The sequence below is a fragment of the Erinaceus europaeus genome, chromosome 7 (genome assembly GCF_950295315.1).
Source record: "Erinaceus europaeus chromosome 7, mEriEur2.1, whole genome shotgun sequence".
NCBI classification, from domain to species: Eukaryota; Metazoa; Chordata; class Mammalia; order Eulipotyphla; family Erinaceidae; genus Erinaceus; species Erinaceus europaeus.
The window spans coordinates 127,934,580-127,951,065 of NC_080168.1; the positions used below are offsets into that span (position 1 = coordinate 127,934,580).

At 44.8% G+C, this 16,486-nt stretch overlaps 1 protein-coding gene across 2 annotated transcripts in view; it reads right to left on the reverse strand.

Annotated features, from left to right (window-relative positions):
• Positions 1–16,125, reverse strand: part of NR2C1 (nuclear receptor subfamily 2 group C member 1) — a 55,669-nt gene extending 39,544 nt beyond the window's left edge. The window contains exons 1-4 of one of the 2 annotated variants that reach the window (XM_060195550.1): positions 15,670–16,125; positions 8,676–8,732; positions 3,961–4,191; positions 2,249–2,330 (exon numbers count right to left, since the gene is read on the reverse strand). In XM_060195550.1, the coding sequence (XP_060051533.1) occupies positions 2,249–2,330; positions 3,961–4,191; positions 8,676–8,729 (367 nt within the window). In that variant the 5' untranslated portion in view covers positions 8,730–8,732; positions 15,670–16,125. The remainder of the gene's footprint in view (positions 1–2,248; positions 2,331–3,960; positions 4,192–8,675; positions 8,733–15,669) is intronic. The other variant, XM_060195549.1, reaches the window with a different exon arrangement.
• Positions 16,126–16,486: the final 361 nt, after the last annotated feature.

Here is a 16,486-nt window from a genome sequence, read left to right on the forward strand (position 1 = left end):
TCCCTCTCTCTCCTCCCTTCTCAGTTTCTCTGTCTCTAATAAATAGTAAATAAATAAAAAATTAACAAAATATTTTTAAATAAAAAAAAAAATATTTCACTTTCTGATATCACTTACAAACTATAGCTGCCATATATGAAAATATTTTATTCTGAAAACTCCAGGAAAAAGGCAAAACACAGACTGGTCATTATGTAGACCACAATAATTCTTGTTGTGGATTCCACTTCAATATTTCTAGAGAAACTGTTACACACTATTCATTTATTCACTTGACAAACCGTTTCCCCCCCCTTTTTTAAAATTTATTTTCCCTTTTGTTGCCCCCTTTTTCATTCTTGTTGTAGTTATTGTTGTTGTTACTGATGTTGTTGGATAGGACAGAGAGAAATGGAGAGAGGAGGGGAAGACAGAGAGGGGGAGAGAAAGACAGACACCTGCAGACCTGCTTCACCGCCCATGAAGCAACCCCCTGCAGGTGGGGAGCCGGGGGCTTGAACCAGGATCCCTGAACCGGTCCTTGCACTTCGCACCACGTGCGCTTAACCCGCTGCGCTACCACTCGACTCCCCACAAACCACTTCTTTGACTGGCATCAACAGACTGAAGGGAGCATGAGCAAAGTGCCAGTGCGCCTCATGCACAGACACAGGAGGCAGCAGGCTGCAGCTAGGGTGTGCATTCTGCACGGCCCCCGCTGCTCTCGGCAGTGGTTCCCCCTCACTTCAAACACTGAGAGTGAGAGGGACAGTGACCACAGCATTGCCCCACCCTCCCGAGACTTCCCCTTTGCATCATGTTCCCATGAAATGGTGGGGCAGGGGACAGGGAGAACAGCAGCAGTGTCAGGGCTGCTCTTGTTGTGCCAACGCCCAGCCCCCTAAATCTTTTTTTTTTTTCCTCCTCCAGGCTTATTGCTGGGCTCGGTGCCTGCACCATGAATCCACCGCTCCTAGAGGCCATTTTTTCCCCCTTTTGTTGCCCTTGTTGTAGCTTCGTTGTGGTTATTATTATTGCCCTTGTTGACACAATTCATTGTTGGATAGGACAGAGAGAAATGGAGAGAGGAGGGGAAGACAGAGAGGGGGAGAGAAAGACAGACACCTGTGAGCCCTGCCACGTGTGGTGTATTCGGGCTCCCTCGTGGCATCAGGAGCTAGCTAGCTAGACACACATGTGATCAAGTCTTCTCTTCTATGATGGTTTTAGTGTTTGACAAGTCTGACAAGAATCCAGAGGAGGGAGTCGGGCTGTAGTACAGTGGGCTAAGCGCAGGTGGCGCAAAGCACAAGGACCGACATAAGGATCCCAGTTCGAACCCCGGCTCCCCACCTGCAGGGGAGTCGCTTCACAGGCGGTGAAGCAGGTCTGCAGGTGTCTGTCTTTCTCTCCTCCTCTCTGTCTTCCCCTTCCTCTCTCCATTTCTCTCTGTCTTATCCAACAACGACAACAACAATAATAACTACAACAATAAAACAACAAGGGCAACAAAAGGGAATAAATAAATAAAATAAATATTAAAAAATTTATTAAAAAAAAAAGAATCCAGAGGATGGGATAATTTCCTCTGTCTCTGTTATAGAAACCATTTAAAGAAAATAAATAGGGGTGGAGGGAGGATGGGGAGACTGTACACTTTACCCTGCGTGAGAACCCAGACTTGAGCCCCTAGCCACAGCATGAGAGTATCACGCAAAGGGAAAACTCCCGAGTGATGAAGCAGTGCTAGGTACTTGTAACCCTGTAAGCCAAGCTTCTTTTTAACAAAAATTATCAAGTATTTGGTAGAAATGATCATCATCCTACTGGGATAATTAGAGCCTGTGTGTGCTAAGCAAAACATTTACAAATCTTCCTGGCTCAAACCCAGATCCTTGCACTTCGTACCAAGTGCACTTATCCAGATGCACCACCGCCTGGCCCCTCACAACTTTTTTAAGTGAGCTGACAAAATCTGGTTTCATATTCAACAGTGTTTACTTTCAAAAAGTGAAGTGTCTTTTGTAATTATTCAAAATATGCATTTTATGTCATTAGAAAAATCAAATTAAGCTGCAAAATCTTTACATGAGAAAAATCTTTACATGAATGAAAAACTTTGAGGGAAAATTTCAGTTGAATATAGAAGTGCATAAATATGAAATGCAAAAATGGCAAGTTTTTGTCTTTCATTTTATGTCCAGCAGAAGAAACATGGCAACATGGAGAATATTTTAGTAACATAAAACACAGAAGAAGTTATTGTTACCTGATGCTTTATCTCCACATACCACGCAAAGATCAAAAACCTTATTTGGTCCTTGGTCCAGGGAAGAATTATCTGTTAAAAGCTAAAGAAACAACCCCCCCAAAAAAAATTTAGTTCATCAATAAATTAAGGATTAATTTCTTTAAAAATTAAAGTAACAACTGAGCATACCTTTTATTTGTTCTTTCATGTTATCCTGAAGTTGTAAACTCTATTATGCATGTATAATCTGTTTTTAATTTATATATGGTGAGAATCTAGTATGTCATTAACAAATACAGTAAAGGTACCTCAATCTTTCCCATAACAATTTAACTAAACTTTTAAAAACAAACATCAGCTATGGAAAGTTTCTTTTTGTTGTTGTTGCCTCCAGGGTTATTGCTGAGGCTCAGTGCCTGCACCACAAATCCACTGCTGCTGGAGGCTATTTTTTCCCTTTGTTGCCCTTGTATTTTTTTGTCAGTGTTGTGGTTATTGTTGTTGTTACTGATGTCGTTATTGTTGGATAGGACAGAGAGAAATGGAGAAAGGAGGGGAAGACAGAGAGGGAGAGAGAAAGACATACACCTGCAGACCTGCTTCACCACCTGTGAAGCAACCCCCTACTGGTGGGGAGCCAAGGGCTCGAACCAGGATCCTGATGCTGGTCTGTGCGCTTTGCACCATGTACATTTAATCTGATGCGCTACTGCCCGACCCCTCCCCCCGAAAAGCTTAACTCTTATTATTCATAAGGATACTTTTAATTTTGGTGGCAGTGATCAGTTCTATCATGACATTTGCCTTGAAGAGCACAGAATTTTTCCAGGTGTCACCACTCTGGGATTTATATATATATATATATATATTGAGAGACAAAGGCACAGAGAGAAGGACAGATATCACAGCACCAAGGTTTCCTTCACCAGCTCAGACCTACGCCAGGCATTTGGCAAATATTTCATAAGCTGTCTTCTATCACAACAAAATATGGAATCCAATTTAAGTGATATTCCCTGAAAGAGCTGATGAAGGAAGGCAAACGTGAAGCCCAGTGGTTTTGCATTCAACCTGGTCATCAGCAGTAACATATCCACCTAACAGGAAAGCAGCATATAAAATGCCTGTTATTTTACGCTGATTTGAACTGCAGGAAAGAGGAATTCATGGGGTAGAGACTGCAAGCCACATGAGTGAAGATGTGGATGACAAGAGAGGAGGCAGTGACCAAACTCATAACTGCAGTGTGACTTCTTGATATGGCATTTATGCCCGAGGCACGGGCAGCTGGGTCGTGGGAACTGCAGCTACACAAGATGCTTATGACTTAGCATCTCAAGACAAGACCGGGGCAGCAGCTCTCTTAGATGCCCCTTACCCAGCATGGCCCAAAGGTTATTCTTGGAAACTTGAGCTAGAACTGTGTCTTCAGCCTTCCCAGCAATACTTTGAGCTCTCTATATCCTTTATTAGATCCTTCCCGGCCAAACAATCCAGAGTGGATTGTACTGTACTCAGCTATGGACTCCAACTCCCTCTTTGCCAAAGATACAGGCACAAGAAAAACCACACATCGTGAATACCTGACACAGCATATTTTATTCAAGTTTTTCTCCTATTGAACATATATATATATATATATATATATATATCCTGAAAAGTAAGACTTCTGACATGCTTTACAATTTCTTTAAGGTGAAAGATGAACAGACATTTCTATAATTATTTACCTGGAGGTGCTGTGCAGACAGGTCAGGAGTTGTGAAAAATAACTGGTTGACACCTGCGGCATCTGGAGTTGTGAGGAAGACCTTCCCTGGTGTGGAATCTTGTCTGGCTAGAATGACTTTGCTTGGGGTAGAGCCGTCATGATTTGTCAGAATGAACTGTTTGCCTTGTGTATTATGATCAAGCGCTGTCACAATCTGGATTTTCTGCCCAGCTTGCTGCTCTGTAACAATCTAACATGATCATATCTAGTTAGTAATCCAACCCAAGAACTTTTCTGTTCTTCAATGACACAATTTCCTCAAGCCTTCAAAGAAAGCCCAAAGCAGACATGTATACCCCTTTAAACTAGCAGTGTTACTTTAATGAAATTCTACTACTGAAAGGAACAAGTGTGCACGTGAAGGCTCCACTGTAAGAATATTTGGACCCTCACGATCTTGACTCTTTCTTCCCTCTTCCTTCTCACCTAGCATTTAGACAAACGTGCACTGGGTACATTCTGTTTGCCAAGCACTGTTTGTTGGGAGCAATATGCAAAACAAAATCTGTTTTCATAAACTTTTTATTTTAGGGCTGGGGAGACAGCATAATGGTTATGCAAAAGCCTTTCAAGCCTGAGGCTCTGAGGTCCCAGGTTCAATCTTCATCCCCACCATAAGCCAGAACTGAGCAGTGTTCTGGTGTCTCTCTCTCTCTCTGTATCTATACTTTCTCATTAAAATAATAAACTAAATAAAATGTTTTATATAAAAACCTTTTAATTTTAGTGAGAACAGAGATTAAAAATAAAATGGCAAATAATGTTTTAGGGCATTAAGTAGTATAAAGAAAGATAAATCAGGGCAAGAAGTCACTCATAAGGGGTTGGGTGGTGGTACACCTGGTTGAGCGTGCATGTTACAGTGCATAAGGACCCAGGTTCAAGCCCTGGTCCCCACCTGCAGATGGGGCTTTGCAAACGGTGAAGCAGGGCTGCAGTTCCCTCTCTCTCTCTCTCTCTCTCTCTCTTCCTCTCTTCCCTTTCTCGATCTCTGGCTGTCTCTAGCGGGTTAAGCGCACGTGGCACAAAGCGCAAGTAGAGGCTTAAGAATCCCAGTTTGAGCCCCCAGCTCCCCACCTTCAGGGGAGTCACTTCACAGGCAGTGAAGCAGGTCTGCAGGTGTCTTTCACTCCCCTGGTCTTCCTCTCCTCTTTCCATGTCTCCCTGTCCTATCTAACAATGACGATATCAATAACAATAAAAAACAACAAGGGTGGGAGTTGGGCAGTAGCGCAGTGGGTTAAGTGCACGTGGCTCAAAGCGCAAGGATCCCTGTTCGAGCCTCCGGCTCCCCACCTGCAGGGGAGTCCCTTCACAGGCAGTGAAGCAGGTCTGCAGGTGTCTGTCTTTCTCTCCCCCTCTGTCTCCCCTTCCTCTCTCCATTTCTCTCTGTCCTTTCCAACAACAACGACATCAGTAATAACTACAACAATAAAACAAGGGCAACAAAAGTAAATAAATAAATAAATAAATATTTTTTTAAAAAAGGACAACAAAAGGGAAAATAAATAACAAAAAAAAAAAAATTTAAGAGGACCAGAGCACCACTCTGGCACAAGCAATACCCAGGATGGAACTCCAGACATCCTGCTTTCTGAGTCTAATGCTTTACGCACTTTGCCACCTCCTGGGCCGCCTATTCAACACATTTGAACATAAGGCACAGTGAGTAAGTAAAGTAGCGCAAAGGGGTCACACCTGAAGACAGGAGCTGAACAAACTGCGGGCATCGCATTGTAGAGGCTTTGCTGGCCATACAAAATCTGATTTTGCTATGTGAACTGGAGGTCAAATAAAAGGTTTACAGAGCAGAAAAGCTGTCTCAAGATGTCCACTCAAGATTTAGTGTGAAGACTAGACTGCAAATGTCCCAGAGTGCACGTATAGGGGAACCTTACTGCACAGACACTAGGCAACATCCAGGCGGTATTTGGCAGGGCTGAGGGGTGGAGGGCAGTATACAGCCTAAGAGACTCTTTGGTCTGTCCATGCCAAGGCAACCACAGCTGGGACTCAAAATTCAATAAATTCTGGAGTTTTCATAGCAACATGAAGTACTGAATACTACTTTTCTGTTGATAATTTGGTATTATAGCCTGCAAGTGATATTATAAATATCTAGCAACCCTTGGTAGAGAAAAGATTTGCCAACCTTGATTTACAGGCAGATACAGTGGCTTAGAACAGTGTCCATGCTGAGGATGGAGAGATTCTGAATTTGGAATATTTTATGGAAACCAAGGTAGTAAAAAGTGCTGATGGGGGCCAGGTGGTGGTGCGCCTGGTTGAGTGTACGCATTAGTGCACAAGGAACCAAGTTCAAGCCCCCGGTCCCCACCTGCAGGGGGGAAGCTTCTCGAGTGGTGAAGCAGGGCTGCAGGCGTCTCTCTCCCTCCCTGATCTCCCTCCCTCTCCTCTCTCAATTTCTGTCTCTATTTAAAAATAAATAGATTTTTAAAAAATTTTAAAAATTGTTTTTTAAAGTACCAATGGTACCAGGCAAATATTTTACAGAATAAATTCATTGACCTAATGCCATTGCTTGATTCAATTTCAAATTGGTAAAATTGGCTTATTTCCAATTTCCTGTTATATATTTTTTTCAAACTGATTTAATGTCCGATTTAGAAGCTAGGTTTTTTTTTTTAAAAAAATTTATTGATTCCCTTTTGCTGCCCTTGTTGTTGTTTTATTGTTGTAGTTATTATTGTCGTTATTGATGTTGTTGTTGGATAGGACAGAGAAAAATGGAGAGAGGAAGGGGAGACAGAGAGGGAAAGAGAGAGACAGACACTTGCAGACCTGCTTCACCGCCTGTGAAGCGACTCCCCTGCAGGTGGAGAGCTGGGGGCTCGGACCGAGATCCTTAGACCAGTCCTTGCGCTTTGTACCACCTGCGCCTAACCTGATGCGCTACCGCCCGACTCCCAGAAACCAGGCTCTTCTATCGGTATCTCTATACATGAGAGAAAGGCAGAGAGGCAAAGAAAAGAGTAAAAGAGAACACATCCTTCAAAGCAGCGTTAGGCTCAAACTTGGGCCGTGTATGTAGCAAAGTAGCAAACTATCCAAGTGAGTTATTTCGCCAGGCCACAATATATTGTTTTGATTAAATTTATAAAGAAAACTACTGTGGTCCAGGAGGTGGCACAGTGGCAAGAGCATTGGACTCTGCAGCACGATTTCAAACCCCGGCAGCATATGTACCAGAGTGATGTCTAGTTCTTTCTCTCTCCTCCTATCTTTCTCATAAATAAATAAAATAAAATATTAAAGAAAATTTAATTTTACTTTGTTTACAAAAGCACTGCTCAGCTCTGACTTGTAGTGTTATGAGGGATTGAACCAGGGACTTGGGAGTCTCAAGGAATATAAATCTTTTTGCATAACCAGTGTGCTACCTCCCAATCCTATTTTTAAATTTATTGGCTGAAAGGTGGAAGAACACTTTATTATTCTCTTCAAACTATGGAAACAAGCTGTAGCTTTTAAAGGGTATTTGCAGTATGGAAGACAACACATTAGGCTCCATTAGTCTATTCTGCAATTGAATTTATCTCTTGTTCAAGGGTGACTTTGTAACATTTTGCACAGGCCATTTGGACAACATTGCTTCACTGAGTTATGTGTACCTTTTAAATGTTAACACGTTCCAAAATCATGCTATGTTACACAGTGTCTGGAAAATTCCGCTGTATAATGTGAAATAACAGTAAGAAACCAAAAAAACATTTTATTATGATATGGGAATGATTTCAACCTTGCTGAATCTTCCAGGGTCTCTAGATGGTACTTTGATTATCTATGAGTTACGGTACCTCTTCCTAATAAACCAGATATGTAGTTTTTTTTTAAAAAAAAAAGAGCAGGGAACTGGGCAGTGGTGCACCAGGTTGAAAGCAAATGTTACACAGGGATCTGAGTTTAAGCCCCTACTCCCCACATGCAAGAGGGAAGCAGTGCTGCTGTTGTCTCTGGCACTCTCCATTTCTAGCTCACCCTTCCCTCTCAACTTTCCTCTCTACCCAGTAAATAAATAAAATAGTAAAATGCATGCGTGCATACGTATGTGAATAAGCAGCAGCTTGGAGCCCAGAAGGTGCTGCAGTGGTTAGAGCGCCAGACTTACGAGCATGAGGTCTCAAGTTCAATCTCCAGAATCCTAACTGCACTTACACTCTGGGCTCCCCCTCCCCCCCGCATAAATACAGGTTTTAAAAAAAAAAAGTCAAGCTTAAAAATCCAGTCACAGCTGTATGGGATTATAAACTTGAGTCATAAATTTTCACACAGAGAAAGCAGTGGCAGCATTAGAGCAGAGGGCCTGCGTGACTGAGGCTCCGGAAACCCAGGCATCCAACCTGCCAGGGCTGAGCAGTGCACTGGTGTCTTTTCTGACGTGAAAATAATCTTTCAAACTAAAAAGAAGGAGAAGCAGCAGCAGCAGCAGCAGCAGCTCTAATGTCTGTGGACATGGATCTCCTCCCACTGGTTCACTCACCTGCGCAAACATTTTCTGTCCCGGCCCCCACAACTCCCCACTGTTTTCCTTCTATTCAGAGACTATCAGTATAGCTGGGAACGGACTTTCACCCGTGCTCCTTCAGAGCCTAGAATATACAGCTGGCTTAAAGAAGTACGGTGACCATTTAAGGAAATGCAAAACTGACATACCTCTCCCATCTGCTGCTCAATAATCTGATGTGCAATTTCTTCTATGGTAGCCATGATCTGCCAAAATAAAATGATGCTTTTTACAGTTATGCCCATTACATATATAGAAGAATACATGTGAGACATTACAGTAAGCTACAACCTGATTCAAAATAATCTAGCTGGTGAACTGGAAAGGAATAAAACAATACTGGCCAGGCAATAATCATAATTGAAAAAACAGTGGAACTTAATACAGCAGATCTTAACATTATTCTTTCTTGCTTTCATATTTTAAAATGTGTATATAAAAAAAAAAAAGAAGAGGGAATTGGGCGCAGCGGGTTAAGCGCACGTGGCGCAAAGCGCGAGGACCGGCAGAAGGATCCCGGTTCGAGCCCCCGGCTCCCCACCTGCAGGGGAGTCGCTTCACAGGCGGTGAAGCAGGTCTGCAGGTGTCTGTCTTTCTCTCCCCCCCCTTGTGTTCCCCTCCTCTCTCCATTTCTCTCTGTCCTATCCAACGACGACAACATCAATGACAACAACAATAATAACTACAACAATAAAAAAACAAGGGCAACAAAAGGGAATAAATAAATAAAATAAATATTAAAAAAAAAAGAAAGAAACCACTGGGGGCAACAAAGCAGCTCATGCAGGAGGGTGTCTGATGCCGAGCCAGCAACCTGGGCTCCAGCCCGCCGCCCCCCCCCCCCCCCCCCCGGCCCCCTCTCCTGCTGGGGCACATTCTGACGCTACAGTGTCATCCCCGTGGGGAAAGCTCATTCCCATTGGTGAGGCCCCAGTGATGACAACACATAAAGGAAAAATAGCTCCTGAGGTGACAGAGCTCACAGGTAAGTCTGTGCATGGTCCAGGCTTGAGCCCCAGCTTCGCAAGGAGGCACTAGGACACTGGGAGAAGAGGGGGTGGTGTGTGTGTGTGTGTGTGTGTGTGTGTGTGTGTGGTGTGTGTGTGTGGTGTATGTGTGTGTGGTGTGGTGTGTGTGTGTGTGTGGTGTGTGTGTATGGTGTGTGTGTGTGTGTGTGTGGTGTGTGTGTGTGTGTGGTGTGTGTGTGTGGTGTGGTGTGTGTGTATGGTGTGTGTGTGTGTGTGGTGTGTGTGTGTGTGGTGTGGTGTGTGTGTGTGTGTGTCTGCATGTCAGAAGGAAAAAGCAGACTGGAGTGGTGAAATCATGTGTGTACAAGGTTTCAGTTCTGCAGAATGAATTCCTAAGGTTTTTAAACAGCAGTCCAGGAGGTGGTGCAGTGGGTAAAGCATTGGACTCTCAAGCATGAGATTCTGAAATTCAACCCCCAGCAGTGTATGTTCCAGATTGATACTCTGGTTCTCTCATCCCCTCTCTCTCTCCCTCCCTCACTCACACACACACACACACACACACACACACACACACAGAAATAATAACAACCTTAAACTATTTTTAATTAAAAAAACTACTATCAGTTTGATATTGAAGGGCCCAGGGAGGTGGTGGCTCAGCGACAGAACATACGAGAGTTTTTTGTTTGTTCTGCCTCCAGGTTTATCTGGGGGTTCCGTGCCGGCACTATATTCACTGCTCCTGGGGGCTTTTTTTTTGCTTTTGCACAGGACAAAGAGAAACTGAGACAGGAAGGGAGAGCTATGTGGGGGGGGGCTGGAGAAAGGTAAGACACCTGCAAACCTGCTTCAACATTGGAAAGTGACCCCCCCCACCTGCAGGTGGAGAGCCAGGGGCTCGAACTGAGATCCTTGTTCAGGTCCTTGTGCTTCATACTATGTATGCTTGACCTGGCGTTAATAGTTGAAAGAGGTAGGGTCACAGAGACTTAAGTTTAAAGGCAGAAAGTTTCTTTTTATTTTTTGAAACATTTTCTTATCTTTATTTATTGGACAGAGACAGCCGGAAATTAAGAGTGATGGGGATGACAGCGAGGGAGAGAGACAGAGAGACTCCTGCAGGCCTGCTTCACCCCTCAGGAAGCAGTCCCCCTGCAGGTGGGGAGCGGGGCTTGAACCTGGGTCCTTGTGTGAAGTTTGCACAAAATAATAATAACTGACTTAGTGACTTTTTTACTTTTAAGATGCAAAATGCTTTAAAGAGTTGTGCTGAAAGCTGTTATTTAGTATTCAGCTTGATCATTCAACTCATTTGCTAGACTAGAAAAGCAGTGGCTTGACAATTCTGCCCCAACTGGTGTGAGCTTGCTCTGACCCATTTTGGGGGTCTCTCCCCTTCTCCTGAATAACTAGGTTTGACATTGAAGAGCACCACTGGTTCACCCTGGAGAATCTCAGAAGTTGAGAGCTTCCCTTAATTCCATCCTACCTCTGTCCCTAGTCCGTGTCGGCAGCACCTCTACAGGTGTAAGATTCTCAAAATTTGTCTCTTGTGTCACCGATGAGGATCCAAGTAACTAGGCAAGAGAGTTCTCTGCTTTTTCCGGGCAATCCCGCCTGCTCCTGACTTTAGCTGAGACGGCCTCTGGACTGAGAAGCCAAATGCCAGTAACCTCCTGAGCAGGAGCTGCCAGTCACAACCTGATACTGTCTCCTAAATACAGCTTCCTCTCTTTCAAAATGATGTGGGAACGTTCTACTCCAACACTGACCCAGAGGACCTTTAACATTCCTATTTCTACCAACAGTCTCTTCCAAACCATCAAGGCGGGGCCAGGCAGTGGTGCCGCTGGTTGAGCACACATGTGGGTCCAAGCCCCAGTCCCCACTGCCAAGGGGCGGTATTACCCTTCCCATCTCCCCTCCCCTCAACTTCTCTGTTCTATCACATAAATAATAATCAATACTTTAAAAAATCAGGACCCCCCCAATATGCATGTCAGCTCTCCCAGCCTTTACCTATCATTCAGTTATGAATTTTTAGGCAATTGTCACTACCACACCCCAGTATCAGTTTAGTTTGCTTGGGCTGACGTGAAAAAACTCTCTCATAAAGTCTTTAAACAGATTTTGTCACCCTTCTGGAGTCTGCTAGGAATTGGGTTTCTTCTGAGATCTCTCTTTGACTTGGAAATTGAGACTTCCCAAATTAGCCTTATTTCTAGTTTACTCAACACAAACTGAATAATCAGGGACTTAAGGAAAAACTATCACTGAAGTAAATATTCTAAGAGCCTCCTGAGCACCCCTGGAGTTTGCTGTTGTTCATTTACTTTGGATAGAGGCAGAGAGAAACTGAGATGGAGGGAGACAGACACTTGCAGCGCTGTTTAATGGCTCCTGAAGCTCCCCTGCAGGTGGGGACTGGAGGCTTGAACCTGGGTCCATGCACACTGCAATGTGTGCGCTCAACCAGGTGCACCACCACTTGGCACTGCAAAGAGCTTCAAAATAAATATGAGGGGAAAGGCTCTTAGTCTGCTAGTCGGGCGGAGGAGCTGAACAGAATTAGAAATCGCTGGGGAGCCGGAGACGACCCGAACTGCCCCTGCGGCTCCAGACAGACTATGGCCCACATAGTCAACGACGGCCACCTCTCCAGATTCAAAGGAGGTCTCGGAACTTGACATCAGGCTCAGCCTGACGCTGTTGACTGGCTACGGAAGAAGGGCAAACGCTAGAAGAAGAAAGTTTCTGTGCTGATAATAAGACGCAACATATATGTGTACGGTATATACACATAAGCTTTCCCTCCTCCCTCCCTTTCTTCCTTTTCCAGATGAGATTATCTAGTTTTAGTCCTGGTTCTCTCATGAGTCCTCTCAGTATCTTCACACTGTTTTTCCTCTGTGTCATGTTGTAGTCTCTTATAGGACTAACAGATTGGACTGACCCTAATGACCTCATTTTGATTCCACATTTTTAAAGGCTTTTATCTCCAAATACTGGGATTAGGGTTTTACCATATGAATTCTGAACAGACACAATTCAGTCCATTACACTTGGGTATAAACAGAAATATGCAAGATCTATGTAAAGAAGTGCTAAAAAGATGCTTCCCAGACAAGGAAAACTACCTGATCAAAGACATGACATAAAAGAAGAAATAGTTATAGTAACAACCTGCAGGGAGAAGAAGTCAAAGTTTGTGGCGGGTGCACCTGGTTGAGTACATATGCTACAATAAGCAGACCCGGGTTCAAGCCCTTGGCCCCACGGCAGGGGAAACTTTACGAGCGGTGAAGCAGGATCACATGCATCTCTGTCTCTTCCCTCTCTATTTCCCCACTCCTCTTTCAACTTCTCTCTCTACCTAAATAAATAAATGAATAAAATGTTAAAACAAACTCAAAGTTTGAGAACAAAGATGAGCATAAGATTTACATAGTATGGAGGAGGGCACCAAAGTAAAACCCTGGGTTGAGGGTGAGGGTGGATGTTCAGCTTCATGAGGCGCATGGGGGGGGGGGGGGACACAGTTAAAAAAGAATTAAAAATATAGTATTTGTTCCTTAAAAATCTTAATTACAGGGGCCAGGTGGTGGCGCACCCAGTTAAGTGCATACATTACAGTGCACAAGGACCCAGGTTCAAGCCCCTGGTCCCCATCTGCAGGGGGAAAGCTTTGCAAGTGGTGAAGCAGGGCTGCAGGTGTCTCTCTGCCTCTCTCTCTCTCTCTCTCTCTACCTCCTCTCTCAATTTCTGTCTGTCTATATCCAATAACAAATAAGTGTTTTAAAAATCTTAGACGTACTGCCACAAGAAAATTGTTACGAATAACAAAAAAATCTTTTTTTTTTTAAAGAGAAGCATTTTCCAGAAATCCTTAAATCAACACTATTACTTAGTAAGAGCACACTAGGTTCCAAGAAGCTACTTCTCAAAACTTAAGTAGGGGAGTTGAGCAGTAGTAGCACAGCAGGTTAAGCGCACGTGGCGCAAAGCGCAAGGACCGGAGTAAGGATCCCGGTTCGAGCCCCCAGCTCCCCACCTGCAAGGGAGTCGCTTCACAGGCGGTGAAGCAGGTCTGCAGGTGTCTGTCTTTCTCTCCCCCTCTCTGTCTTCCCCTCCTCTCTCCATTTCTCTCTGTCCTATCCAACAACGACGACATCAATAACAACAACAATAAAACAACAAGGGCAACAAAAGGAAATAAGTGAGCAAATATTTAAAAAAAAAAAAAACTTAAGTAGATGGCGCAAAGCGCAAGGACTGGCACAAGGATCTGGGTTCAAGGCCCCCGGCTCCCCACCTCAGGGGGGGGGGGGTCACTTCACAGGCAGTGAAGCAGGTCTACAGGTGGCTGTCTTTCTCCCCCCCCATTTCTCTCTGTCCTATCCAACGACGACGACAGCAATAAAAATAACAACAACAACAACAACAAGGGCAACAATAGCAACAAAAATGGGGAAAATGGCCTCTAGGAGCAGTGGATTCATAGTGCAGGCACCGAGCTGCTTTTACACCCTATTGTCTTATGTGAACAGAAGGCTCCTATTCAAACTGGAGTACCATGACGCGAGATAACAACACTAAGATCAACTAGCATTTTAGCCAGAGCCCTGGGAGCAGGAGTCTGCGTGAGATGCACAGAAAGTGTATCACCCATCTCGGGTTCTGGGGGAACTGTGTAGCAGGGCATCAGCAATGCCATCATGTGACACACTGCTAGTGATCTGGGCATTGTTGGTCTTTTTTAACATTAACTTGAATATTGCTACTATTCCTAGAATAGCATTTTTGATTAATGAGTAGAAATATTCAATTTTGGGCTGGGGGGGTAGATAGCATAATGGTTATATAAACAGACTCTCATGCCTGAGGCTCCAAAGTCCCAGGCTCAATCCCATGTGTCACTATAAACCAGAGTTTAGCAGTGATATGAAAAAAAAAGAAAAAAAAAAAAAAGAAAGAAAAAGAATAAAGCCATCATTATTTCTTAAAAAAAAAAAATTGGGGGAGGGTCAATTTTTTGATGCTTAAGAAAAGCAATGAACAGAAGCAAATCCCTCACTTTTAAAACATTACAAACTCCTTACAGAATCTGACTAAAACAAGACAAACTCTTCAGGAAAAAAAAAAAATGGGCCTGGGTGGTGGCACACCTGGTTGAGTGCACATGCTACAATGCACAAGGACCCAGGTTTGAGCCCCCGCCCACCCGCAGGGGGAACGTTTTCCGAGTGGTGAAGCAGTGTTGCAGGTGTCTCTTGTCTCTCTCCCTGTCTATCCCCCCCTTCGCTCTTCATTTCTGGCTGTCTCTATCCAGTTAATAAATAAAGATAATGATTAAAAAGGCCTAGCATTAAAAAATTACATATTACATATACACACACACGATATTCTTGTCCCGTCAGTCTAATGGGCAAAGAATACAGTTTCAGCATTTTCGGCGTATTTTCCAGTTCTTTGCTACGTGCCTACGACCTATCTGGCGTGTTGTGCTCGAGCACAGCTCCCTTGTGATCTGACTTCCTCATCTTACTGCCTATCACTCCCAAGTGAGGCATCTTTCCAAGCAAACTGGGATAAACAAGTTCTTTAGTCCCCAACAAACCTTTCCAAATTCCCCCTCCCTAAAACTTTATTTCCACCTAACCTCTAAGGTTGATTCAAGGCTTTTTAACCCAACCATTAAAGATGGGCCCAGTCTTCACAGTACACACTAAGGCTGTTAACTATGCTATTCAGACTTTATAAGCTTTTCATTCTGTGTGCAAAATTGTAAGTGGGAGTCAGGCGGCAGCGCAGCAGGCGAGGCGCAAAGCGCAGGGACGGCACGAGGATCCCGGTTGGAGCCCCGGGCTCCCCACCTGCAGGGGAGTCGCTTCACAGATGGTGAAGCAGGTCTGCAGGTGTCTGTCTTTCTCTCCTCTCTCCATTTCTCTCTGTCCTATCCAACAATGATGACATTAACAATAACAACTACAACAATAAAAAACAAGGGCAACAAAGAGAAGATAAATAAAATATATAAAAGTTTGTTTTTTTTTAAAATTCTGCGTAAGGTGTATTTTTCTAGAGGTGGTACATGATTCTCTTCAGAGATCTGGGGGCGGGGTGAGCAGGTAACACAGTGCTTGTGTGAGACTTGCACGCCTGACACTCCTACCCAGGTTCAGTTCCCAGCACCAGCCTAAGTCAGAGCTGAGCAGTGCTCTGGTTAAAGAGGCAGCGGGCAGTGTCCGCATCCATCCCTGGTCAGCTGTGCGGTGTGCAGAGCTTCCCTCAGTCGCTGGCTGCCTTTTATCAGTGGGGCAACCTCTCCGTGTGCAGATGAACAGAAGCTTTTCAATTTGACGGGTCGTTTCCACGGTGGGGGGGGGGCTCCAGATGTCTCCTGCGGTGTGTTTTATGCCTCAGGTCTCACGTCGGCACCTTCAGTCTACTCGGAGCCAGTGTTTGGGGTATGGCCTCAACTGATGAGCGAATGTCATACTTGCACATCTGGCTGTCCAGTTTTCCCAACACCATTTTTAAAATCATCATCTTTACTTTTTTATTGGATAGAAACAGCCGGAAGTGAAGAGGAAGGGGAGACAGAGAGGGAGGGAGACACAGGGACACCCGCAGCACTGCCTCGCCACTCACAAAGCTTCCCCCTGCAGGTGGGGCCGGGGGCTCGAACCCGGCTCCTTGGGCCCTGTACCACGTGCGCTCGGCCAGGCCCGCCACCACCTGGCCCCCAACGACCCCCGTACCGACCGACGGCTGCTCTCTCCGCCCCCCGCGCTTCTTTTTGTTCCCTTCCGCACTTTGTCACCCGGCTGGGCAGCTCAGATAAGGCTCAGGACTGTAGCGCAGGTGGCGCAAAGCGCAAGAGGACCGGCGTTCGAAGGAATCCGGTTCGAGCCCCCGGCTCCCCACCTGCAGGGGCGTCGCTTCCCAGGCGGTGAAGCAGGTCTGCAGGTGTCTGTCTTTCTCTCCCC